This window comes from Marmota flaviventris, chromosome 3, assembly GCF_047511675.1.
Source record: "Marmota flaviventris isolate mMarFla1 chromosome 3, mMarFla1.hap1, whole genome shotgun sequence".
Taxonomy (NCBI): Eukaryota; Metazoa; Chordata; class Mammalia; order Rodentia; family Sciuridae; genus Marmota; species Marmota flaviventris.
In genome coordinates this window covers 167,834,270-167,861,759 of record NC_092500.1, presented here as the reverse complement: position 1 = coordinate 167,861,759, position 27,490 = coordinate 167,834,270, and the positions used below count along the sequence as shown (strand labels likewise).

Here is a 27,490-nt window from a genome sequence, read left to right as displayed (position 1 = left end):
GGCAAATGACTGCCTAGACGTGTCAATGACTTCCTTCCTCTTGTTCAACAACCAAAGCAAAAATGGAATCTCAGCAGACAAAATCTTCACATTGGAGGAAATGTGTACCTTTTCTTCTTGGATCTTTTCCTCAATCCTTTTTGAGGCCACTTCATGGGCCTTGAAGAGGGCAACGGTGCTGGTTTCATCTGGATCCAAGATGTTCCCGTTGTCATCTCGCACCACCAGATCTAACCCAAGCATTCTGGAGAGGAGAGAGCAGCCAGGCAGTTACTCTTCCGCCAGGGCAGACTGTCCGTGGAAGAGCCCTCATAAAAGAACCCGGAGGACTCTCAGTCCTCTCCCCAGAGCCTCTCTGCCCTGGCCTTCTGTGATTTGGCACAGCGACTAGGAAAGACCAAGGCACAATTATCTGAGGGCCTGCCCTGATTTCCTTACTGAATTCAAGACAGTTTCACAGGAGGTCCATAAAGAAAGCCCTGGTTGTCGGTCTCACAACCATCCAAAGAACACAGCTCTGGAGTCATTTAGTCTAGGGTCTGAAGCATCGCTTTAATACTTGCTACCACTGTGACCCCTGAATCTTGCAAAGCCTGGGTTGCTTCATCTATAAATGTTTCCAACCCTTCCAAGTTCTTGGAGAAGTCCATGAGACGATGCATGTAAAGTACCGAATACAATCTCTCACACGGCACCCCATAAATGTCAGCCCTATCGCAGCAGCTGGCAGGGGAAGACCTGGCTGTATTAAGTTGCAGCTCTGGCTGCTGCATGGGAAGACCAGGGCCATAGAATCGCCCCTGCCAAGCCTTGGTGCCCAATAGGCACACAAAAGTAGAAATAATTTTGCTTCTTCCAAGAAGCTGGAGTCTGGCAGTAACAGAATACTGCTATTGGAACGCCCCGTGTGCATGCCAGGCCCCAGAAACTTGGGAGCGGGGATGTCTAAACATCAAGAACACTCAGGAAAACACTGAAGTGCCAAGTCTCTGGGAAGAAAGTGAACATGCCTGAATGCCCCCTCGCTGTTTCACAGCACCTCGGTCCACTGATCCGATCTGGCAGGTTCCTTTCAACCACAGCCAGACCCATGGGCCACCCAGACTCATGAAGGAGGGCCTTGCTGGCTGCTCACACTGGGTCCCGGGTGCAACTGTCAGATCAGCTTCATTTCCCGAGCTGCCTTCAAGGGCTGGGATGGGAAAGCAGGCGTGTGCCACCACCTGCGGGGCATTGACATCCTGGGCCAGAGACTGAGGGGACTCCAGGCCAAGGCACTGGGGCAAGAGCCGAGACAGAGGCTGCACGTGTGCATGGAGAGACACCACGGTGGTGTGGATGTGAGGGGTCCCCTAAAGCTCACCTGTGAGACAGGGCAAGAAGGTTCAGAGGAGAAATGACTGGGTTGTGAGAATCTTAACCCAATCAGTGAGTTAATCCCTGGAAGGGATTAACCGAGTGGTCACTGAAGGAGGGTAAGGTGTGGCCAGAGGAGGTGGCCATTGGGGATGTGCCTTTGGGGTATCTATTTTTTATTTGTTGAGTGGAGTTTGTCGCTCAGCTCTCTGATCCTCACACGCGCTGCTTCCCTGGGCCACACTCTTCCACCGTGAAGTTCAGCCTCACCTTGAGCCCAAGGAATGGAGCCTGCTGTCTATGGACTGAGACCTCTGAAACTGTGAGTCCTCAAATAAACTTTTCCTCCTCTATAGTTGTTCTGTTTGGGTCCTTTTTCCACAGCAGTGAAAAAACTGACTAAAACAGATGTCTTATTCCAGCTTGGCTGGCTTTCTATAAAGTCCTCTGACACTAAATGACAGAGAGAGCAACCAACTAACCCAAGTATCAGCAGGACCATGGGACGGGGAGTCAGGAGGGTTGGGTTCAAATGAAGCTCTCCCATCTACTATCTGTGTGATTTTGAAAGAACCACTTATGCTCACAGGGTCTCTTTGCTTTTTTTATTTTTTGGTACTGGGGATTGAACCCAGGGGTATCTTACCTCTCAATCATATCCCCAGCCCTTTTTATTTTTTTTTTTTGAAACAGGGCCTTGAAAAATTGCCATGGCTGGCCTCAAACATGCGATCCTCCTGCCTCAGTCTCCCAAATCACTGGTATTACAGGCATGCACCAGCATACCCAGTTCATGGTCTGCTTCTTTACCCATAAAATGGGAATAAGAGCCATGACTTCATAAGGGCTTAAGATATAATGGGTACGAAGGAGGTGCTTCCTAAATACTGATTGGATGTGCATGTTATGTTGACTTCAGCTATTTCTGAATACAGCTGACAAATGGGTAGGGTAATAAGCTGTATTTTAGTAGGTCTATGAGGCCTATAATCCCAGTGGCTTAGGAGGCTAAGATAGGAGGATCACGAGTTCAAAGCCAGCCTCAGGAAAAGTGAGGTGCTAAGCAACTCAGTGAGACTCTGTCTCTAAATGAAATACAAAATAGGTTTGGGCATGTGGCTCAGTGGTTGAGGGCCCCTGCATTCAATCCCCAGTATCCCTCCAAAAAAAAGAGTCCCGAGGCTAGAGAAATGAATTAAAGGTATTGAGAAAAGAAAATCACGTATTCACAAGTTGAAGAAACTTGGAAAACGGAATGCAATGCCATACGAATCCCAACAAAAGCTAACTAGAGACCCACTGCCACCTTTGGGAAAGGGCTATCTGGGAGGCGTGAATGCCAGGCCTCTACCCACTGGGATAAACTGACTGAACTTCTCATTTCCCAAAAGGCAGTGACAGCTGGGACCTACTCCCTGAACTAATCGGAAGATCAATAAAGTGATGGGCACTTCAGAGGTGACTGCAGACATAATCGCTGGCTGGAAACACCTCTTGCTGCTCTGGAGATCTGGTTTTCATACACTGTAAGCCAGGGTCCCAACCAGGGGAAGAAGGAAAGGAACAGAAGGAGCCTGACAGTGAGCTAGCATCCACTGCTGGAGCAAAACGCAGACACGGTCACAGGCCTCTCCGAGGGCCAGCTCCAGTGCTTAGTCCCTTTCAGCTTCTGGGGCAGCAGAGCAGCCTCATCCCAAGCTCCGGGCTTTCTATTTAGGTGTTAGCGCCATGAAGGCAGGGCCAACACGGTGTCTGGACCGCAAGGCGACCGTGAAAAATGTTCAATGAAACTAACTGTTTTCTAAGACACCAAGAGAGTAGAAAGCGTCATTCTCTGGTCACTCATAGATCAAAAGTTTGTTGTGAGGCTGGGGAGGGTGGGAGTGGGGGTGAGGGGAGGCACAGGGGGGCAGTCAGATAGGAGGAGAAGCACGTAGTGCTTTACAGCACTGCAGGGTGACCATGGCTGGCAGCAATGAACGGTAGGTATATTCCAAATAGCCTCTAGAGAACTCTGAATGTCCCCCCCAAAAAGAAATGATCACTGTTTAAGGTGGTGGACATGGCTGGGCGTGGAGGTGCACGCCTGTAATCCCAGAGGCTCTGGAGGCTGAGGCAGGAACATCACAGGTTCAAAGCTAGCCTCATCAACTTAGCGAGACCCTAAACAACTTAGAGAGATCCTGTCCCAAAATAAAGAATAAAAAAGGCTGGGGATGGGGCCCAGTGATTAAGTGGCTCTGGATTCAATTCCTGGTACCCGCCCCCCCCCCCCCCCCCGCCAAATAAAGAGTGGATGTGCCAATTATGCTGATCAAACCATCACAAAATTGTATCCACGTGTTGAAATACCACACTGTTCCCCACACCTATGTACAATTATTGTGCCAATTAAAATTTAAAAAAATTTTTTTTAAAGATGTTCTTTGGGAACAGTGAGTATCCTCAGCATGAAGGTGTGGTCATTTTCAGGTTTCCAGTGAAGGGCACCCTCAGTTTACCTGTTCCCATGATCAATTTTGGCTGTGACCTTCTTCTTGAGCTCTGCCAGTTCGTCCTTGGGGAGTGTCCCAGACAGGATCTGGGAGCGCCACTCGATCAGGCTGTAGGTCATCTGCTGCAGCTGGCGGAAGAGCGTGACCTTGTTGTTCTAAGATGGGAAAAAGAGGTGGAGAAAAGATATTGGAAAAAGAAATGGTGCGCTGGAGAGGGAGCGTCCCTGATGGCTTCCTTGGGAGTGTTACTTAGCCAGCTCGCTGTGCTACAGGACACACTGTGCACTGGGAGGGAATGGCGTTGCCCGGGGCTCCCTCTGTTCACTGCAACTTGAAAAGTGGCAAAGTGCTAAGGGACATGGTGGTTCATGCTTATAATTCCAGCCCTCGGGAGGCTGAGGTAGGAGCATTGCAGGTTTGAGGGCAGCTTCCGCAGCTTAGTGAGAACCTGTCTCAAAACATAAGACCTGGGATGCAGCCGAGTGGCAGAGCACCTGGTTCACTTCTCAGTACTGGCAGAAAACAGGAAGATGGATAAGCAATTTGTGGGAAGGCTGGCTGGTCCTCAATTCCAAGTACATCAAAACCCACACACCCTCAAATTCCTATCATGTCTTTCCTGCTTAAAACCCTCCAGGGACTTCCCCCAGACACCTCCAAGCCCAGGGCATTTCCCACCAACCTCTGTGGGTTTCTCCCAGCGGCTCCGCCCCTCTCCTACGGCATTTCCCCTGCTGCTCCTCCCACCCGGCCCCAGCCCCTGCTCACCCACACTGGGCACCTCCACCAACTGGCCATGCTGACTTCAGCTCCCACTCAGGAGCTCTCCCTTAAAGCCCCAACTCATGTCTCCGCTGTGGCCGGAATTGACCAGCACCCAGCACCCAGCACCCAATGGCCTGGCCTGTCCCTCGTGAGCGCTCTGTGGAGGATGAGCCCCGACCACAGGAGGAGCATGTTAGTTTTGTCCCTAGAGGCCAGCACTGAGAAGGCGTTCTAAAAAATGTCCTGGAGGACAGAATCATGAATGGAGAAAGAAATGTGATTTCAGGGTCAGGGATATTTGAAAATAAAATGATAAATATTACTTTTAAATCTTTATTTTCCAGGAAAATTGTTAGATTATTCAGATATGAAACTGTTATTTAGGGCTCTTCTAATAACTTACTATAACTGATCCAAATGAAGTTACAACCAACTGATCACATCCCTAGTCCTTTGTTCTTTTATATTTTTGAGGCAGGGCCTTGCTAAGTTGCTGAGGCGAGCCTCAAACGTGATCCTCCTGCCTCTGCCTCCAGAGTCTCTACAATTTCAGGTGTGCAACACTGTACCTGGTTTCATTATATACACACACACATGTATATACGTATATATATATACACATATGTATGTGCATATATATACATACATACATACATATATATATATCTTTAAATCAGCCAACAATGAGCATGTGCTATGTGCTGGAAACAAAGTTTTGCACCCAGGAGTCTAACATTCTAGAGAGGGAACGAGAGCAATAAATAAGTATACAGAAAATATTATACAAGACATTATGTTATATCCATACACACACAAGACAACTTCAGACTATGAAAAGTGACAGAAAGAAAATAGAAAAACCATTACAAATAAGAAAGAAAGTAAGAACATAAATAGGGCAATATGATGTTGGGTACATAGGGGGAGACCACTCATATAGAGGGATGAGGAAAACCGTTTTGTGGATCACTTTGACATATGGCAGAACCTGGGGGATTCTGCTCAGCCCAAGTACACTAGGAAACCGCTGTCTTCTTACTCTCAGGTGAAAGTCGCGATAGGGAGATACGATTGCGGACCTCTGGAGTCACAGAAAACCACAGATCTGCTGTGCCCCCAGTGCCTGTGCGCACACACTGGGGCGCTGCTGTGGCTCTGCGGCAATGACCTCTTCTGCAACGCTCCCGGGGACACGCCCTCCTGGGCAGGGGCCTTCTGAACAAACAGTAAAGGTGGAGGGAGAACCCACAGCCTGCAAGGGGCCACGAGGTCAGCAGAGTGTGACGAAACCTTGTTCAGTTCAGAGTTCATGGGAACACACAGGCGAGGGAGGAAGCACCAGTTATCTGCAACTGCCATCTGCTCTGTTAACTGTGGATCTGAAAATGAGAGGCGAAGCCTGTGGACAACTGGAAACTGCCCCGTTTTCGTGCTTTAAGCCTTTTTTTGGACCATACTTCCTCCTAAGTCAGTCCTTAGAGAAGCAGAAAAAGAGACAGGCACACATTCTATTTTATGAGCAAAGCACTTTTTTTTTTTAATCCAATCCTCTATAAAATCTTTCCGTTTCACTGGTTTCCCAACTGGAAAAAGGAGTGAGAAATTCAATCTAGAAGATTTTCAAAACTGTTAGGCAGAAAGGGCATCCTTTCTTCTTCTTTTCTACAATCCACTTGTCTACTTATTGTTATTATTTTAATGTTTCCTGGTTTTAATTAAGATGTGACTTGTGGCAGCGCGGGAAGGAAAGGACTCCAAAGCTGGCGAATCCTGGGGCGGCAGCACTTGGGGCACATGTTCACCAGTTCTCAGCCCCCGTGACATCAGACGCTGCTGATGGCAAGTGAATGACGGCCTGTCACACCCGCCCTGTTGCCAAGTCTTCCCCTGAGGAGGATGGAGAAGCCGCTCTTTGATTCCTGGGCAAGTCAGCTCTGAACAGACAAGCTGAGCGCCCGTAAAAGGAGGGGTCATGAGGCAATTAGGTCCCTGGCAGTGCCTTCCTGAGGGATCAATGCCGCACTCCTGGAAGGTTTTCATTTATTTATCTATCTATTTATTTATTTATTTTCTCTCTCTTTCTTTTTATACTGGGGACTTAACCCAGGGGCACTCTACCACCAAGCTATGTCCCCAGCCCTCTTTTATTTATTTATTTATTTTTATGTTGAGACAGGGTCTTGCTAAATTGCTAAGCTGGCTTTGAACTTGCAGTCTTCCTGCCTGGGCCTCCCAGGTCGCTGGGAATACAGACATATGCCACCATTCCTGGCTGTGAGTTGGCTCTTGATAGAGCAAGTTGTTATAAAAAGAGCAAGCCTGGCCCCTGAATCACTCTTCCTTCTCACCCTGTGTTCACATCCTCTTGTTCTGATGCAAGCCATGATTATGTAACACCATCAGGGGGACTCTCACCAGAGGCCAAGCGGATGCAGTTGACCAATCTTGGACTTTCTGTGAGCAAAATAAACCTCTTCTCTTTATAAAGTACCCAGTCTCAAGTATTATGTTATAGCAAGAGAAAATGGACTAATTCACCCTCCTTCCTGCCCTGTTTTCTAAATCCTGTGCAGCCCACGCCTGCATACTGAGAAGGCCCAGAGTGCCTTCTCTGCTATGTAGTCTCCATTACTGTAGTCTTTTCGGCAGTTATCAGCCATTGTCATGTGGGATAATAATTTCTTTGACCCTTTTTGCAAAACTCCACACAATCCTAGGATACAGTAGGACCTCAAAGACAAATTCTGATGACTCAAATTTAAAAATGGCACTGTGGTTTTGAGTGAGGAATGGCTACACAAAATAAAACCTTGGTTATCTTTCTCCTAGACAGTGGAGACATTCCTGAATTTGCTTAGCATTTCTTCTGCTTTTCTGCTTGCAAATATCTGAGGTCTCACTTTTTATATTCCTAATCCAGTTGTTTATCTTTTTAAAAAAAATTCTGAAAATTAAATTCACAAGATTAAATAGCTTTGCCTTTTGTTGTCCATGAAGTGGCACAGAAATTCTGAGGCCATTCAGACAACCGCATTGATTCTGAGTGTCAGAAAACACGGATTCTTCTCTCCTTTTCTCCACGAATGAGACCACAGCCAAAAGCCTTTTCTCGGGTGCTCCAGATCTCCATGTGCAACAGAAGCCATGTCAGCTCTGCTCACCAAACTGTCCTGTTCCACGTGGATTTTTCGATTTGGAGTACAAAGTGCTTGAGGAAACAGATGGGGGTTGGCTTCTATCTCTAATTCTGTCATTAACTTGCTTTGTGACTTTGGGCAAATCATGCCCTGTGGGATAAGCTCATTTGTAAAACTCAAGGCAGTGTCCGGAGATCCATTCCCAAGGACAGGGCCTTCAAGCCCGCCAGAGACGCCTGACTCCACTGATCCTCCCCAGCAACCCCCTGGTTAACTGTGGGACCTCACTCCTCATGTGCTTGTGCATTTGGCATGTGTGACATCAAATTTCCCCTGCTCAGAGTTTTGCAATAGTCTCCTGTCTTTCCATGCGGCTGTTAACTCCTGGGGCCGAGTCCTGGCACTCTGATCCTTCTTCATCCTTGAGCCGCAGGGACCACCCAGACACACTTCCTGTCCACCCAGGGCCTCAGCTCTCCATCCCATGACGGAGGATTGCTCGCCTAGCCAAAGTCTGATTTCCAAAGACAAGATTCAAATTCTAGACCCTCTTTTGCCTCCCGAAATAAAGGAAATCCTGAACGCCAAGAAAAACCAAAACGCAGAGAAAAATCAAAACTGGAAAAATACCCAAAGCCCTCTCCGTGCCTTGTCCCTGTCACCTCCACGTCACGCCTCATCCTTCTCATCAGAGCCACGTGGAAGTGGGGCTGGCAATTCACAGATAAAGCACCTTGACAACAGGGTGAACAGCTGTCGGAATTTTCTGTCCTTGGGAAGAAGCGATCCGATGCTGGTTTCAGACCATGAGACCAGCTCAATGGCCCTTCAGAGCTGGTGCTCCAGCAATAACCAGCCGGTCACCAAGTCAGCCTTAATCTGCCAGGATAGGGAATGACAGGAGACACCTCAGCCACAGGGCCCTTCTTAGCTCCACAGCTTTCTAGAACTGTAGTCAGACTCAGGGTTTTTAAATGGGGGTGAGCGGAGACCAATCCTCCCCATGAACTCTGGGTTACCAGTTAAGCTCACTGGGTTCTACACCGTGGATGAACCACCGCCACCACCAGGTTCTGTGGCCATCTGCTCTCACTCAGGGGACAGGCCTGCCTGGCCAGCCCTCCCCCACCCTTTCTCTAGCTAGAAGGCAGGACCAAGACATATCGGGGGGAGGTGGTAGGCAACAGATTTCCAGGCCAGAAGTCAGATACCACATGAATCTGACCATGTCCGGGTCAGTGCTCCTGTGTCCACCCACCTCACGTGGCAGCTGGGGGCCGGTGCTGCTGGAATAGAAGAGGCCAGAGAGCTCTCTGGATCCACCTTCCATTTCCAGGGAAAATGAAGATCCTGAGAGGTTCCAGGGAATTGTGGGTAGAAGACCTCAAACCCACTGACCTCGAGTAGCTGAGCAATAACAGGACTGGAAGGTGAGGCAGTGACCAGAGCCGGGTGGGCAATGCACCCTTAAGTGACCTCAGGGCGAAGGCCAGGGCATGCGGAGCTCTCCTGAATGCAAGCTCAACCGGCTCTTTCAAGGAGCAGCGTTGTAAGGGGACAGTCAGGGCTGGCATGTGTCGGCCACAGAGTTTGACACAGATTATCCCGCCGAGCCCTCACAGTAAATCTGCAAAGCATATATTCTATAAAATCCCTACTTCAGAAAAGGAAAATAAAGCTTAAGAGGTCAAGGAACCGTTTTCAGGCCACAGGATTAGCTAGTGCCTCCCGAGTCCAAGTTCTTTCTGCTCCGGCTTGTTTGTTTTCAGTGACTATTACTGGGTTTGTTATTTTTTTCTGAGTATAAACGTACATACCCAGGGAAGGAGGGAGCCAGAACTTCAGAGCTAGTCGGCCTGTCTGGCCCGTCTTGGCACTTGGCCAGTGACCTCATCGATCAGGATATTCCCTCCTTTCCCGATCCACCAACACCCAGGGGCGGGCTCCCACCAAGGGCCGCCTGGATGCCCAGGCAGTACCCACGCCTCCTGGGCGCGAGCCTAACGCAGGAAGGATCGCTGTCTCTGGTGGAAAACAGCCTGCTGCTAAGTTCTCAAGGTCATTCTGCCTAAACCGATTACGGGAGACAAAGTGGCCTTGGATAAGGGCGGCACAGGGAAGGGAGTTTCTGGGGCCCCAGCAGCAGCGGCAGCAGCAGCCAAGCGAGAGGGAAGCCATGGACCAAAGCTGCCCAGAGGGAAGACCATAGCCGAGGTCTCCAGCGGCGGCCCCCCATGCGCAGAGTCCTTGGGGCCGGTCTGCACAAGGGTTTCACAGCCACCATCGCTCCCAGGTCTTGCAGCTCTGGGTTAAGAGGGAGCTTGACAGTGGGGGCAGGAATCCAGCAGAGGCTTGGAGACCTGGAGTGACTTGCTCATGACCACAGGGCTTCTCAGGACAGGGCCTGCAGAAGAAACCCAGCCCTGCTTTCTGGGCCACCGGCTTCCTCCCCGGCACAAGGCCAAACCCTCCCACCAAGGTAATTCAACAGAAGACAATAACACTGCCAGGGAAGGCCAGGAGCCATTCCCTCCTCTTTCGGGGCAGGGGGTTCCCCTCTTACTTAGCACAGGGAGTGCCCCTCCTGCAGCGTAGGCCCCGCCCACTTAGGACACATTTATGATTATTTTCACAGTAAATTCGCAAAACATATATTCTATGAAATCACTGTAGGGCTACTGAAAACCCATCACACCAGACGAATGCCCTTCCTTTCTAGAGTAAGTATCAGTATCTACGCAGCTGGGCTCAATCTGGTTAGTGGAATGCACTTCCCTCAGAGAAGACCCTGGGTCCAGAAAATGTAGACGGCACAGAACAGAACCAGGAAACTTATTAATAAGTGGTTTATAAGGCATCGCAGGAGTTATTAAAGACACCAAGCAAAATGCCTGGTCTCATAATTTGAAGGGGCAAATAGAAGAGAAACCTGAATCCCGTCTGAAGGTGTAGCAGTAAAATCTGTATTCCTCTTTACGTGGACTCAAGGAACTCGGGCACAGAGCAGAAAACAAAAGCACTAATAAAAATCTATGGGGCGGGTGGGACAAGGAAACTGGAGATTCAGTTTTTCCTTTTTTGTTTTTTCCCAGTGGAAATATGATATTTTCAGGTTGGTTATTTTGACTTGTGAATTTTTTTGAGAAAGAAGGTTAGAAATTCTGCCTGAAGTAAACTGTTCATGTTGGTAAGGGGCTGGAAGAAAGAAAGTCACAGTTAATAACAAGCCATGTTAAGCGGATTCTTCCCTAACAGATAAGCAGGCACCATCACAAGCAGAAGGAGATCACTTAGCCCCATTGACTGACTCAGCTCATTATCAATGTCTTCATGTCAATCAGTGGCAGCTATCAGTCATCTTAAAATATTCCCAAACAACTAAATAAATATTTATTAGATACATCCAAATTAAGATATGCCACATGCTGCCCTCTGAGAGGGGATGGCTTGCTTTATTTATTTATTTCATTTTTTTTAATATTTATTTTTTCAGTTATAGGTGGACACAATATATTTTATTTTATGTGGTGCTGAGGATCGAACCCAGTGCCTCTCGCATGCTAGGCGAGCTCTCTACCTCTGAGCCACAACCCCAGCCCATATTTATTGATTTTTTTAGGGCTGGGGATCAAACCCAGGGCCTCGTCCAAGCTAGGCAAGGGCTCTACCCCTGAGCCTCACCCCTACTTCTCAGTTCCATTTAACACACACCTGGCATGAACGTCCGTGGGTCTATAAATGAACGGTGACACTTCAGCAAGAAAGAAAGGCTCCCTTCATTCGTACTCTCCACTCTTCCCCGACGTCTTAAACCAAGGCACCTCCTTTCCAACACTGGCTGACTACCCCTGACCAGAAATGCCTGGGACCAGAGAGGTTCTGGGTTGCTTTTGGATTGGGGGATATTTGCATATACATAAATGGGGTACCTTGGGGGCTGGCATCCAAGTCAAAACATGAGATTTGTTTATGCCTCCCATCGCCTTTTACATGTAGGCTAAAGATGATATAATAGAATATTTTAACAGTGTTGTGCATGAAACAAAGGTTCCCACAGGAGCTCAGGCGTGGAACTTCCCATTCAGGGTGTCATGTGGGTGCTTACAGAGTTTCAGGTTCTGTAGCAATTTGGATTTGGAGATCAGGGGTGACTATGGCTTCCTAAAATATGGTTTGAGTTTGTCTTCCAAGGGTTCATGTTCTGGAACCCCCGCCCCCCCACCCCATATGGTAGAACCTCCAGGAGGTGGGGCCTCGTGTGAGGTCACTGAGAGTATCACCCCTGGCAGGCACTGATGTACTTCTGTGAGGCCCAGTCAGTTATCTCAAGGGACTTGCTATAAAAAGAATGGGGCCCCTCCCTATGCTCTGGTTTCCTGTCTTGCCATGTGGACACTCCCTTTGTCACACAAGCTCCCACCACTGGGAGGCCATCTGCCATGAGGTCCTCACAAGTCCAAAGTTGATGCTGGCCTCAGGCCCTTGAACCTTCAGAACTGTGAGCTACATACACCTCTTTTCTTTATAAGTTACCTGCTTCAAGTGTTTCATGACAGTAACAGAAAACAGACAATGCAGGGATATGCATCTATTCTTATGCAATATGTTTCATCACTCACCCACTTCCAGAAAGAGCATGCTAAGGAACCAAGGCACATATATGCAATTCCTCATCCACTTAAAGCCACTAACTGATCAATTAACCAGGGCCAGAGAGTGCTTTCTGTAAGTGCCAGATGATCAATGCAGGCCACAGGGCTAACAGCAGCATCTCCATCCTCCCAGAGCTGATGATTTAGGAAGTGAGAGTGAGCTCTCTCCTAAACTGGCCAGAGAAAGATCAGAGGCTGCATCCCCCAAGGGTCAGACCACATGCAACAGAGAGTACTCTGATAGCCCAGAGGGAAATGTTACGGATCAGTGTGTTCTGAAGACACATTATGGAGAAGAAAGGGCTTAAATGAAGCTTTGAAGGTTGGGCAGACAGAGGAACATTATGTTTTTCCACGGAAGGGGTTGGTGATTTCTACTGCTGTAATCTGTCATGGGAAGTGACGGCGCTGAATGGAAATGAAGTGTCTTACAGGATCTCTTGGAACTTACACTACCATGCGGGGTGGTTACTGCTGTTGGCACAGAGGACCTAGGATGGGGCTCTCAGTGACTTAGTAAGGCTGGCTGGGGTATAGGGGGGCGTGGCGGTGCCGGGGATTAAACCCAGGGATGCTCTCCCACCAAGCTGAATCCCCAACTCTTTTATTTTACAACAGGATCTCACTAAATTGCCCAGGCTGGGCTCAAACTTGCAATCCTCCTCCTCAGCCTCCTGAGTCTCTGGGATTACTGGTGTGCGTCACTGGCCTTTGAAAGTTAAAATGCAGAAAGACCAGACAAGAACCTGAATAAAAACAAAGTCACAGGAAGAAAAGAGAATAGCTCCTGGGCCATCCTCCCTCGTCCATGACCTCACTGAACTCGTTCACATGGGAATTCATCATGCGACGTCCTGATTAGCCAGGGAAGCTGCAGGCTATCTGCAGAGGTGAAGACCAAGTGGTACTCACCAACAGATGTTCAGGAAAGAGGTAACTTTAGAGAAGTCTGTGTAGGCCAGGTGCAGTGGTGCACACCTGCAATCCCAGGCCTTGGGAGGCTGAGCCAGGAGGGGGGCAAGTTCTAGACCACCCTGAGCATGTTAGTGAGACCCGTCTCAAAACTGAAAGGGCAGGGGGTGTAGCTCAGTGGTACAGCACTTGCCTAGTATGCAGGAGGCTCTGGATTCAGTCCACAGTAAGGAAGGAAGGAAGAGAGGGAGGCAGAGAGGGAGGAAGGGAGGGAGGAGTCTTTGTGGATTCCAGCACTGAAGAACAGCTTCCTGAACTGGAGACGAGCTAGGCATGCTGCTAATGGACCTTGAACATCCTTGGCCAATTGCAATATAGCTGCTCTCAGTCTGGTAATATTCCCTGCTAGATTTACTGGGTCCTAGTCCTAGCCTGTTTTCTGTTGCTAGTAACAAAATACCACAGATTGGATACGTTATAAAGAAAAGAGGTCTGTGTTGGTTACAGTTCTGCTCCAAGGCCGAGGGGCTAAATCTGGTGATGGCAGATCAGAGCAACACATGGTAAGAGACAAGGAACACATAAGTGATTACCTTCTCATCTCTATTCTGTTTCTTTTTTGTGTGTGTGGCGGTGGGGGGGGGGGGGTACCAGGGATTGAACTCAGAGATATTTGAACACTGAGCCACATCCCCAGCCCTATTTTGTATTTTATTTAGAGACAGGGTCTCACTGAGTTGCTTAGAGCCTTGCTTTTGCTGAGGTTGGCTTTGAACTCACAATCCGCTTGCCTCAGCCTCCCAAGCCGCTGGGATTACAGACATGCGCCACCACTCCCGCTACCACTCCCGGCCCTGGTCTCTGTTCTTATAAAGCCGTCACTATTCAATCATGGGGCCCCACACTGATGACCTTACTGAATCCTAATCACTTCCCAAAGGTCCCTCCCACTTAATGCCTCACAATGGGAATGAAACTCCAACATGAGTCTCAGGGGGGACGAACCACATCCGCATCACAGCAGCCCTGACTGCAAACCCACGTGCATTTTATGATAATGGTCTATCACAGAGGCTGTGCGGGTCCCTGTGTAATTTCCCACTGAACCAGCACAGACAGCAGCATTCTGCCATGCGTGGAAGCCTGCCCTGCCCACAGAGGAACAGTGCGGAGTCTGTAAGGTCAGGTGGTTAGGAAGGTCACCCTCAGGTGGCTGAGCACTGAAACACTTATGCCTTTGTATTCATGGTGCAGGCGGAGATGCTCAGTGACCGCGCAGGCTCCTTACTGGTGGGTTAATAACTGTAATTGCACATACTTTACAGGAGTGTTGTAAGGATCCGCAGTGGTTTCGGGCACGGAGGAGGGATTAGGTAAGCATCTGCAGTTATTACTATCATTATTACTTTGACAATTGGCATGTTTGCAGCTGAGAAAAGACTGAATTAATTAATGATTACACCTACTTCCCTCCACGATCCCATATCACTGACCCAATTCCAGGGAAATGAGAATCAGCCGGTTGCCAGCCACTGTGTGGTCCAGGAAAGAGGGATCTCCCTCCACACAGACAGCTGCTCGGAAGCCCACACCTTGCAGAGGACGCCTCTGGAGCAGGACAGACAGACAGGCTGAGGGCCCAGGAATGGCCACTGCTACGCCCCAGCCCTGGAGGGACACTCACCACGTAGAGATTGCGCCAGATGACAGCCCATTCTCGCAGAGTGCACGTGAGCTCCTGCACCAGCGGGAGCTCCCCAGGGATCACGGTCTCGTTCTGCCTGAGAGAACCAAACAGACGCTCCTTTTACCGTGGGGTGATCGGAAGTGCTTTTCTAGACGACATTCCCCAAATGCAAGATAGGAATGGGGACGCTCCGGCTTGAAATCGGCAAAACCTGTGCGTGGAGGGAGCGTGTGTCGGGTAGGACACTTACCCTCATCTGAGACAAAGGAAGCATTTCAGAACAGCACAGTCCCCCACCTGAGCTCAGGTTCTGCAGACTCCACCCCCCCATATGGCCTCATGATGGCTTCAGTGGTTCTCAGAAATGTAAGTGAGAAAAACATTGTGTTCACTGGTTCCACCAGGGAGGACAGGAAGAGAGTGTGCCTGGCGTGAACATCCCGGACACTGTGACCTCAGCCACCTCCTTCCAGCAGGGACTGGGGCAGCACCCGCTTCTCACCTGCTGCTTCACAGCATGGAAAACACAAAAAAAATCCTCACAGTTACTCCACTACCTTTCCTAACATAAATCCCCTCCAGTATTTCTATCATGAGCTAAAGAAAGAGCAATTGCCAGCAAACAAATGTGAGCAAACTCCAGACAGAGTGAAGGAAGTGTTTCAAGATGAATATGACTCGTGAAACACCTGGGGCACACTTCCTATGGGAATCACAGAGGGCCCCCGGCTTATGAGGTTCAACTTCCTATTTCACAGCTTTATGAAGGTCTGAATGCATATCCATATGGTCAACACTTTATTATAAAATAGGCTTTGTGATAGATGATTTTTCCCAACTCGGGCTAATGGGAGAAGGCAGACTAAGACATGCAGGTTAGATGTCTGAGATGCATTTTTGACTTACAACATTTTCAGCTTGCAACAGGTTTATGGGGACCTAACCCCATCATAAGCTGAGCCTCTGAGTTGTAAATTTACCAGGGCTTTCTGCAGTTCACCTGGCAGCCCTGTTGGGTACAACGGGCCTCCTACTCTGCCTTTCCACCAATGTGGCAAATGACATCTGGAGTCTGCCCAGGATGGCCCACTGGAAAGATGACTTCTCCAAGAGGGCAAGACACCTGGCTTTTGGTCCCAATTCCGCCATCAAAGAGTTGTGTGAAGTTGCCTTCAGATGAGGGTGCTGAGCTTAGGATGGAGAAAGTTCTTTCTGGCTTTGAGGCTGTATAACTCTGAGACCCAGCCCCCTCCTCCCCTGCCAGCCATGGATTCCAGGCCCACTTCTGACTGTCTCCTTAACTCTCCGGCCTGGAGACTCAAGAGCTCCCTGCTTCTTTCCCGGTTTGGCTGAATATCATTTTCTTGGGTGTCACAAAGGCAGTACTTTTCAGTACAAAAGAGACAGGCAAAAAAACGGGACAAGATGAACCTCAGCAGATGTGATGTGCAGAGCACATTCACACCTATCAGGTCACTGGAATCTCACATCAGGCCCATGAGCAACCCCTGCAGAGCTGGACGGCTGTCCCCAGTGTGCAGTGAAAAACCCAGGTACACAGTAGGCTCGGGATGTGTCCCTGCTTCAGAGCTGATCCATACAGACTGCCACTTACTCCTCTCCCTTGCAAAGATTCCAGACTGGGAACTTCTCGGATTCAGCTGAAGAGCCCCACATGTTCATGTATGAGCACGTGCACACACACACACACAGTGAGCAGGTAGTAAATACAAGGAGGGGCCCAGGCCCTCAGGTGATGACAGCTACCTGTCATCAGCAAGATGCAAGGGAGGAACCATTAAGACACAGCAAGGAATTACATCAGGGAAGTGTTCTAATCCTGTCCCTCTCAGAGGAGAAGTGGAGCCAAGGAGATGGGAGTAATGTGAGTGTGCAAGGCACCCTGTCACGATGTCTTCCTGAACTGGAACTTACCCTCGGTCTTCCACAGTTGCCTCTTTCAGATGGATATAGGTTTCAGGAAAAATACCCTACAGAGAGAAGAACAGTAGTGATTAAGACCATAAAAAAACCTCAGTCCAAGGTCTAATGCACCAAGGGTCGCAGGAATGACTGGGGACACCATGAGGACAGGAAGTTTTCTGCTCAGGTTTGCAGGATGTCAGCCACAGTGACAGGCTACCTCAACAAACGTGTGGATGGAACATTGAAAAGGCAGAAATTAAGATCTGGGCTCAGAGAGCACAGGACTCACGTTTCATAAACCAAGAGGCAAACTGGTCCCTGTCAGCTCAGAGCTCCAATGGTGGCAAGGAGTTTACCAGAGAGCCTCAAAAAAAACCCCTTCACAGCCAACACGCACGAGATGGTTCTCGTTAAAGGATCCCACAGAGTGAGTGAGTCAGACAGCTCTGTGGGACCAGCTCCTGGGCTCCTAAAGTGACTGTGACTTCCTGAAGCCATTCCTCTGAGCACTTTCACTTAAACCAAATGCATCCCAAACCAGACACCAGTTACCTGGTTATTCCCAGCACTTCCCAACCTTCAACGCCCTGCCTTCTACACCCGTAAAAGGCAATTCTATGTCAGTATTGCGAAACTGCCCACGGGGGACACTAAGGCCCAGGAGGACCAAGGGGAAAGACATTAATACTGCTGAGTAGAAACTAGAGGACCGAGGATCGATCCGGTCTACCAATAGGAAGCACCTCGTTCCCGAGGGTTTTCTTAAATTCCAAGAGCTCCTCTTTCACAGTGCAATACGCTCCCTCTGCCAAGAGAGAAGATGCCATCTGGAGAAGGCACTGCTGGGCACAGGGCAGCTTCCGTGCCAGGCCAGACCAGACCAGGGAAGAGGAGAGCCTGCCGGGGGACACCTTGGCTCAGCTCCCAGAAGAGCTGGTGTGAACTCCGTGGACACTCCATTCAGGGGTGCTGCCCGGAGGACGGTGGTTTGGGTCCCACGTACACCCAGGGCTGCTCCTGGGTCCAGCGTCACTACTATATTTGTCTGTACAATATTCTCCTTTCTCCCTTTTCATCCTCTGCCAGTAAAACAGGAAACAGCAAGAACATCTCGGATTAAGCGGCTCCCAGCGTTGGTGATGACGGAGTTGATCCTGCATCTGCTCCAGGCAGACGCCCAAGGGCCCACCCTCTCCCAGCCAGGCAGACAGGACCAAGGAGAAGGTACAGGCCTTGGCCTGGCTTTATGCGAGGGGCAGCTGGGGTCATGTGGGTGTTCCAGGCCCATGACTGATAAGACCAAGGACACACAGACTGGGCGACTTCATCTCTTTCTTTACACGTACCAACTGCGAGCAATTTTGGAAAAATGACCAAGCAATTAAGCCTAAACATTCAATGTGTGTGTGTGTAGTTAGCTTGGGTCCTGATTTATGGAACTCCAAAGCTCCACATCTGTCCCCAGGATGCCTCAGGGACTGTGGGTGTTTCTCTTGTCTGCTGAGCTGAGACCCGGACATGCTCTCTGGATCTCACCTTGAGGACGTGGTATCAAGCCAGTCACAGAGAGTCCCAAATGAGAAACCTGCAGCAGCTAGACTCAAAGTAGAACTGGGTCCCAGGGGCTGAGGGAGGGGTCTGAGGAGCTAGTGCTTCACATGTACAGAGCTGCAGTTGGGAAGGTAAAAAGGCTCTGTGTGTGGATGGTGGTCATGGAGGCATGAAAACATGAATGTACCTAAATGTCACTGCATTGCACATTGAAAATCAGCAAAGGTGTGAAATTTCATGCATTTTAACCACACACACACACACACACACACCAAAAAAGTCCAGAACTCATTTAAAAAGCATGGGGTGTGGGGTGGTGGAATGCTTTGGGAAGAGCTAAACTGCTTAACAGTAGTAACTACAGAGTAGAAATTTCAAGATGTGCCATTGCTGTGGCTGGGGGTATAGCTCAGTGGTAGAACTTAGCTTGGATGAGGCCCTGGGTTTGCTCTGCAGCACCCCAAAAAAGTAACACTGCTAGTCCAAAGGAATCTCCTTGCAAGAACTCTTTCAATCAAGAAGGCAAAAAGGCCAGTTAAAATCGTCATGCATTCAATCTGGTGACCGCTCTGTCCTTCCCAAGGGGGAGAGCACCAAGGCAGAAGTGTTCCGATTTATAAGCAGAGACGGTTTGTGATACCTAAGCCAATCACCAGCCGACGTTCTACGCTCGAGTTCGGACATGATGTTCAGACTGAGAGAAAATCAGTCTTACCAACCTGTCATTTGAAGGCTCCATGGTGCCATGGTGGCATTGACCATGTATAGCCACTTAATTTGCTCTGGTAAATCTGATGCTTATGGAGCTTTTCTGATGACACATAAAAAAAAGCCAGAGCAAACTTGGGTCATATATGTCTGATTTATAGCCCGTCTCTCAATCCTGCTTTTCCTTGCTTAATGCAGCCAACTCAATTAAAAAAAAAAAAAAAAACTAATGGTGTTTAGATGTTGCCTTTATCCACCCTCCACGATCCTGCAGGATCAATAACCAGTTTCTACAGAGCTCTTGGCTTCTTCAATTCACAAAACCACTGGCTCCTCCCATCACCACTCTAAATGACCAGGTCTGATTATAAATGGCCCCGAGGATGTCCATTAAGACCACAGGCCCTCAGGCAGCTCTTCCCCAACAGGAAGGCGGGCACAGCTCTAGAGAGCGCTGCTGATGGGTTGGACTCGTAATGAAATGGTGTGGAAAGCTGAGCCTGTTCAGGAGCTGGGACTTGGCCTGCCGTCCGTTCTCCTTGGATCTCTCCACAGGAAAGGTGCTTTAACCTGGGGTCATCACATCGGGATGTCACAAAGTTCTTCAATTATCAAGAACAAAGAGAAGCGCTTCCTGAACTATTTCTTCTGAAATGTGACTTTTTAAGCTTAAACAAGGAACTATTGAATGAATTTTAAAAAATTTTAAAGCACATCTGAAACTTATTTACATCCTAGGGGGACATCTGTCCATCAAAGACGACCTCAGGGCACCAGCAGCTAGGTGGGTTTGGGTATATTAGGAAATCACAGAAGCTCTCAGAAACCAAGCACTTCTCTGCTGTGAAGCAGCCTTACAGACTCTGAAAAGGAAAACCTGTCGGTCTGGGACCTTGGTCAACATGTGTGTATTCACCAGCTAAAAATCAAGACTTCGTTTGTTCTTGACATTTCATGTGAATTTATCTGGGAATTTTGTTGGTTTGCTTATTTGTTTTGCAGGGCTGGGGATCGAACCCAGGGCTCTACCTCGGAGCTATGTCCCAGCTCTTCTATATTTTTAAAAATTAACTTACAAAATAAAAGATTGGGAATTAAGTGACCTCCATATTTTTGCCCTCTAATAAACTCAGAACATCAAAGTTTTATTAACTCCTTTTGTGCAAACACCAGCAGGGCTGAACCCCAACTAAGCAGTAGTGGCTGCTGGCCAGGTAACCTGCCTCCAAGCCCCGCACCTGAGTCCTAGCCTAGACCTTAAACCTCACGGTTTAATTCACTCCAGCACCTGCCTCCGTCGGAGACACTGGGGTCAACAGGAGAGTATATGAAAATAATTCATCTTCAAGTGAAGACATGAGAATCTAACAGCAGGTAGAAAAATTCAGCATCAGGGTTTGGAGAGAGACAGAAGGCTCCACACTAGGGAGCTGTCAAAGTAGATGTCACCTTTGTTTGGTTACATTATTAAGTTGTCAAAGCAAACTGTGTGTGTGCATTTGTGTGTGTGTGTGTGTGTGTGCACGCAAACACCAAGTGTGACTGAAGAATCAACGTTTTTCAGAGCTTCTACCTTGTAGGAAGGTGTTCTGGGGTCCCGAGCTCTTTGGAGAGTCACCCCCTCTGAGCTCTTTGGGAGCTCAACATCTGCCCACTTGCACGGGACTACTGCATGCTGTGTCTGAGGAAAGAGAACTGTGGAGGTTTTCTGTTTGCTTTTTCCTGTTTCTTTTCTTCTTCCCTCTTGATAAACTCAGAACTTTTTCTCTCTCCCCTTCCCTATTTCGCTATCTGGCTCCTGAGCTAATGGTGATATAAGAAGGCCTGACCAACTTTGCTCTTTCAAAACAAAGTGCTGAGATGGCATGTTGTCCCAGCAAGCCGTACCAAAGGCACAGAGCTGACGGGATCTAAAATAAACCAAGGGGGGTATTAACACAACTAGCAGTTTTATTAGCTTGACAATGAGTAGCTCTGACACTGGGAAAAGAAACCGTCTAGATGGGTATTTTTCAAATTCTGCCCGGGATGAATAGTAGGAGATGAACTTTTATGGTGGACCAGTCCTGCACATCAAATACCTACATTAACAATGCATGAAAAACAGGACACACACCTAGGACAAGAGTTTCACGAGACAGTACTTACCACAGCGCCCCATTTTCTTCCCTGCTTTTCAACTTCATGTTTTTGTAAAATGGTGGTTTAGAATTCACTGTACTGATTTCATCATGTCTTATTGGGATAGTGAGGCTCAGACTTGAAAACTGTCCATCTGACAATGAAGACAAGAGTCAAGTGGCCACAGGGAGGCCCTTCGGTTGGGGGACTGAGCCTTGAAAGTGCAGGATGAAGGGAGAAGTGGTCCTGGCCTCTCTGAGAGATGCCCCTGGGGCACTGTTCTGCATCACCAGCCTGCTCAGCTTGAGGGGCAGGGAGCCAGAGGCCAGCCAGGGCCTCCTCCTTGCTTTAGATGGTGGGAAACACAGTCCATGGGATTTACACTATTATTCTTGAGCACTGAGGTCAGAGAAATTGCTGTTAGATCAAAAGAAAAGCCTCAAAAAACAAGCAAACTAGGTCCAGAGAGAGCAGATAAGGAGACCAGAGAACACAAGATTGCAGACAGTTCAAAAGACATAAACAATTCAACAATAGGCCGTACCTTTTTAGATTTATTCTGGAGGGTGTAGCCTCGATACCAACCTGTTGGGGTAAAAGAGAACACAGAATCTTATTATGTTTACTGGATAACATAAAGATGTCAGTAGTTATCATTCTTCTGTTAGCACATGAAGCTCACATGCTAAAAGGAGAACCCAAGAGATAATGAGTGGACAACGTATTAGGACAGGAACAGTCACGTTTGCCATACAGTAAAAATCCAGATCTGCTTCAGAGCTGTATTCTCTTGATAACTCGAGGACTGGAAATTCAAAGGCCCAAGCCCCTTATCTACATAGCAGTCCAGACCCATAATACCTCGTACCTATGGTCATTCAGTACATGTTTTTGTCTGAAAATTACTTCCATTATATATATACAAATTCTCTACACAATGAAATACCTTGTCACCTTATACTACTAAAATACATCTTTTTAAATAATTTTCACTTCGGCTCTCTCATTCTTCTGCATTCCCAAGTTAAGAATCAATATTCTGGGTCAATTTTAAGTTGTAGTAAACTTTATCTCTATAGATATTTGACCCCTACCACCCCCAAAATATCTCCAACAAATAATAAAACATTTCATGCAATTTTGGGTAATGCTAAAACACCCTCCTTAATTAAAAAAAAAAAATTACTGGTGCTTTAGAAAAAGACTTTAATTTCCTTTTTAAAATTCCAATAAAGACAGATATACCTACAGATATTTTCCCATCCTATACCTTATAGAAGGGGTATACATTTTAATCTGTCCACAAGCAAATATCTTATATCAAAACCTCCCTGAACACGTAGTGTGGGAATTGACTGGAATAATGTTCCCCAGCCCCTTGGCATCAACTGAGGCATCGATGTGGTCACCCGGCCCAAGGGAATCCTGTCGCAAGTAGTGCACAGTGTAAAGTACCAGACACAGACAGGGAGCAGATGCAATGGGTGATGAGTCCTTCAGGCATCTGCCAGGAGGTTCTAGAAGGCTCCGGGGCTTGTATCTATATGAAAGCAACCAGAAAATAGTCACCTAATCTATGCTGTGTTGTAAGTAGAAAATTGAATTTACCTTCTTTGGGGCACAGATGTAATAACATTTTTTACATAGTTTAACTTGTCAATTGTAGTCAAAAATTTAAAGGACTCTGCTATGTTTTGCAGGGAGGAGTGGGGTGCTCTGCTGTAGAATTGTGGCCTACATCAAGGCACAGGGTTAGAAAAAGATATCTGAACCAGAAACACCATCCCCAATTTAGGATGCCAACGTGCAGGAAATCAGGTAATGAAAGACCAAGCTGAACGCTCCCCCCCCACCCCCAGGGCTCCAGGGTCTGTACCCACCCACACGCACTCGCTTGGTTCTGCTAAAACATGAAAATGGGTTTTTATTGTTTTTATTTTATTGGTTCTTTTTAGTTATACAGGACAGTAGAATTCATTCTGATGTAATTGTACAATTATATATCTTATAATTGATACATATCTTATTCTAGTTGGGACCCCATTCTTGTGGATGTACACAATGGTGGGATTCACATGGTATATACATATATGTACACAGGAAAAAATTTTCAGATTCATTCCACTGTCTTTCCTTTTCCTATTCCTCCTGTCCCTTCATTCCCCTTTGTCTAATCTACTGAACTTCTATTCTTCTCCTCTCCCCACCCCCCACCATATTGTGGGTTAGCTTCCACATATCAACAAAAACATTCAGCCTTTGGCTTTTGGGGTCTGGCTTATTTCACTTAGCTTGTTAATCTCCAGATCCATCCATTTACTGAAAAATGTCACAACATTATTCTTCTTTATGGCTGATATTAATTCCATTGTGTATACAGACCACATTTTCTTTATCCATTCATCTGTTGAAGGGTACCTAGGTTGGTTTCATAGCTTAGCTATTGTGAATTGAGCTGCTCTAAATATTAATGTGGCCACATCACTACAGTATGATGATTTTTAATTCCTTTGGATATATACCAAGGAGTGGGATAACTGGGTCAAATTCCAAGTTGTTCCAAGTGGTTCCATTCCAAGTTGTCTGAGGAATATCCATACTACTTTCCAGAGTGATTGCACCAATTTGCAGTCCTACCAGCAATGTATGAGTGTACCGTTTTCCCCACATTCTGACCAACATTTATTGTTATTTGTATTCTTGATAACTGCCATTCTGACTGGAATGAGAAGGAATCGCTCCAGTTTTTAATTTGCATTTCTCTAATTGCTAGAGATGTTGAACATTTTGAAAATGGTTTTGGACAAGTGATTGGCTTCAATTTCACCCTGGGTCAAGGCAGAGCCAGGGCCCATGCTGAGAAACTACAGTTGAATCTTGTTCAAGCAGTTCTCAGCTTCTAAGAGGCCCTATAAAGCTAAGATGTCACAATTTAGACTTGGATCCACTTTCAGGAAGAATTTATCTGCACTTCTGAAAACAGTATTCTGCACAGCCAATCATCACAGAATTATGTTTCTTAAACCTGTCATTTTTGAAAAACTTTAACGTCCTTGCTTTTTCTCCAGAATTATGGTGCACAAAATAATCATGCTGGATTTCAAAAGCAAACACTCATTTTCCTTGGCATCGGCAGTAGCAGAACATGTCTGTCTCTGGGGTTTTAATCATACTCTTGCTCCACAAACTCCATTGCTAATAACTGCAAAGGACAGGGTAATAGCTCACAAGTGTGTCTGCTGCTTTCACATGACAAACCTGAACGGAAATACAAGCAAGAGCCCCATTTTCCAGTTAATTCCAAATATGAATGTAAGATAATCATAATCAAATACAGTAAGCTATTAGGCTTTGAGCTGTGTCATGAGGTGATGAGGCAGAGAGTGCCTATCAACAACAGCTGTAATGAACAGGCCACGCTAACGGACTGGTAGAACCTCGGATGCTTGCTTTTTATGCAGCGCTGGGGATGGAACCCAGGGTCTCACACAGGCTAGGCAAGTGCTCTGCCATTGAGCTCCCCTCCCCACCCAGCCCCCAGAAGCTTTCTTAAATTATTACGTTATTAAGATGAAGGGGAAGGTGAGTTCAGAAGAATGATTCTTACCTGCGTTTAGGTGAAAGGACAATCTCAAAAGGAAGTTTACCCCAACCATCGTGACCACCAAGTGAGTCTATGCTCAGAGCAGTTCTTCCAGTAGGATCACAAATCATTTCTGTTCTCCTGGAACTGTCCCCTCCAGGATAAAACTGCCTTCTCTGATTCAAAAATATCAAAATGCCTCGTTCCTTATCAAAGGTACCTACTTTTCCTGGTGTCTTGTCATCCCCATCAGTCCAGACTCTACCATCTTCTCATTTCACCTCACCTACCAAGTGTCCCTGGGGCCACTGCACGTTCTGGCTTCTGCCTAGGGATACCTTACCAGGCTCCTGCTGTCACTCAACAGATAACTTATTAAACACTAATCTAAGGAGCGTGGTGTGGAGGAGAGCAAGGTTACCATGTGGATTCCAGTCCAGTGTAAAAACAAACACAGACGCAAGGTGATCTGAGATCACGTCGGTACTCAGAGGAAGGAGTGCTCAAGGGGAGTAACAGCTGAGGATGGCTGGTGACATGGCTGGTGACAAGGGACATCCATGAGGTAAGGCCATCTAAGAGAGATCACTCAGAAGCTAAAAGGATCCAGCCATGAAAATATCCAGGGAAAGAAACTTCCAGACAGAAACAAGTTCTGTGAGAAAGGTGTGTTAAGCCTAAGCTTGGGGTTCAAAGAAGATACGGAAGTGCTTCCGCAGCCATAGCCGTGAGAGAGGAGGCAGGCAGGAGGCCGAACAGAGAGGGCAGTGGGGCAGGCCCTCAGCCCTGGGCTCCCACTGGACTCCCGGGGAAACTTAAAATACAGAGGCCATGTCCAGGACCCAGGCTTAGGGCTTCTTAAAAGGTGCCCTGGGGTGCTAGGATCCTAGACGCAGCCAGGATTCCAGGGGATTCCATGCACCCCAGGCAGGACCTGGGTTTGACTCCAGGGACAACAGGAAACACTGGAGGGTTTAAAGGTCATCGTGCCTTGTGCTTCTAGAGCTGCTAGGTGAGGAGGGAGGCCAGATGGGCAAGATGGGCACAGGGAGGACCAGTGGGAGGGGGCAGTGGAAATGGGCAGAGATGGAGAGATGCAGGATAAATCTGGAGTCCACAGGAGCTGCTCATGGTTTTGCTGTGAGGAGCCCTGAATGGCGGGCACTCAGCTCTTGCTGAAACTAATGGGCGGACAGGACATCTCTGGCACAGGGAGACCAACTACAGAAGACCTTGGAGGGTGGGAGGAGGGGAGGGCAGGGGTGTCCCTCCTGAACAACTGAGGTCTGCAGCTGTTGAGGTGGCACGGTGCAACCTAGGCACCCACCACGAGGGGCAGGGCAGACCCTGAGTGGTAATTACAACGTAGTTAAGTAACGACAATTACTGTTTCACAGCAGGACATATTAAAAGAAGGTAAAAGCTTCGGTCAGAAACCTTGAGTAGGAAACACAGGTGAGGCCACTGAAATGCACATCAACAGGAGTGTGTGAAAAGAAAAAGGAAAAGAATCAGCTCTAGAAACACACAGTATTCAAGGAAAGAAATGTGATCAGGGTGCAGCTCTGCTGCTGGTGCACGGGCATGATAATAACCCAAACAAGAGCTCTGAAAAAAGCCACCGCGCATCTCCACTGAGTTACTGACATTAGGGACAAGAAGGTTGGTGGCATGAAGGAGAGTTAGATCCTTTCACAGTAAGAAGTCAACACACGAAACTGACAAGGGAAATACCAAGTCCTAAACGCACAGATATTCAGAGACGAAGAGGTGTGTGGATGAAAGAGTGGAGAGAGCTGGCACTCCTCAGAAACGAGAAGCAGGAAAGGACGGCTGCTTCTCGTGACACACCTTGTAGAAACGATCCGGCTTTTCAGATTGTTTTTCTTTACGACAGATAAAACTAAAAAATTAAGAAAAATGTAGCTGATAAGTGCTGGTAAGCCCGGCAAAGGCAAAAATCACAAGGACAGAAAACAGATCAGTACTGGCCAAGGGCTGAGGACCGGGTGCGGCTGAAGACAAAGGGGTTTGAGAATTTGAAAACAGAAAAAAAAAACTTTCTGTCTTTTTACAGTGCTGGGTTCAAACCCAGGGCTTCTGCTCATTATAAATTATGACTAAAAAAAGACGCAACGAGACAGTACCATACACACACTGGGTGCCAAGCCCTGGTAGGATGTGGAGCAAATGGTCCTGTCTGACGTAGTTTCCTATTAACACCCACACACCCTGACCTAGCAATGTCCACTCCTGTAATAAAGGAAAACATACGTCAAAACCAGTGTTTTGCAGCAACGTGTATCAATGCTTTACTGTCGATAGCCCAAAACTGGCCCCCACTGAGATGCACATCAGTGGGACTTTGGGTAAAGAAACCAATTTCTCCAAGGGCTGAACCTGGCAATGCAGAGGAACTACCCACTGATGTCATGGAGGAGCCTGAATCCAGCCTGGAGAGGAGAGGAACCCAAACACAAGAGGCAGGTGTAGTCCCTCGGACATGAAGGTGGCTTGCAGGTGAACTAATCATGATGATGGAAGTCAGAACCGTGGTGGTTCACCGAGATGGGAACTGCGGGGAGGAAAGCACCAAG

General features: G+C 47.7%; 1 protein-coding gene across 3 annotated transcripts in view; it reads right to left on the bottom strand.

Annotated features, from left to right (window-relative positions):
* The window catches only part of Dock5 (dedicator of cytokinesis 5), a 189,478-nt gene that overhangs the window by 94,836 nt on the left and 67,152 nt on the right, over positions 1 to 27,490 (bottom strand). For all 3 annotated transcript variants that reach the window (XR_011707190.1, XM_071610584.1, XM_071610585.1), the window contains exons 3-7: positions 21,855 to 21,895; positions 16,940 to 16,995; positions 15,002 to 15,098; positions 3,858 to 4,006; positions 109 to 244 (exon numbers count right to left, since the gene is read on the bottom strand). Coding sequence is in view for 2 of the 3 variants with exons in the window: in XM_071610584.1 (XP_071466685.1) it covers positions 109 to 244; positions 3,858 to 4,006; positions 15,002 to 15,098; positions 16,940 to 16,995; positions 21,855 to 21,895 (479 nt within the window). In the remaining variant the exon portion in view is untranslated. The remainder of the gene's footprint in view (positions 1 to 108; positions 245 to 3,857; positions 4,007 to 15,001; positions 15,099 to 16,939; positions 16,996 to 21,854; positions 21,896 to 27,490) is intronic.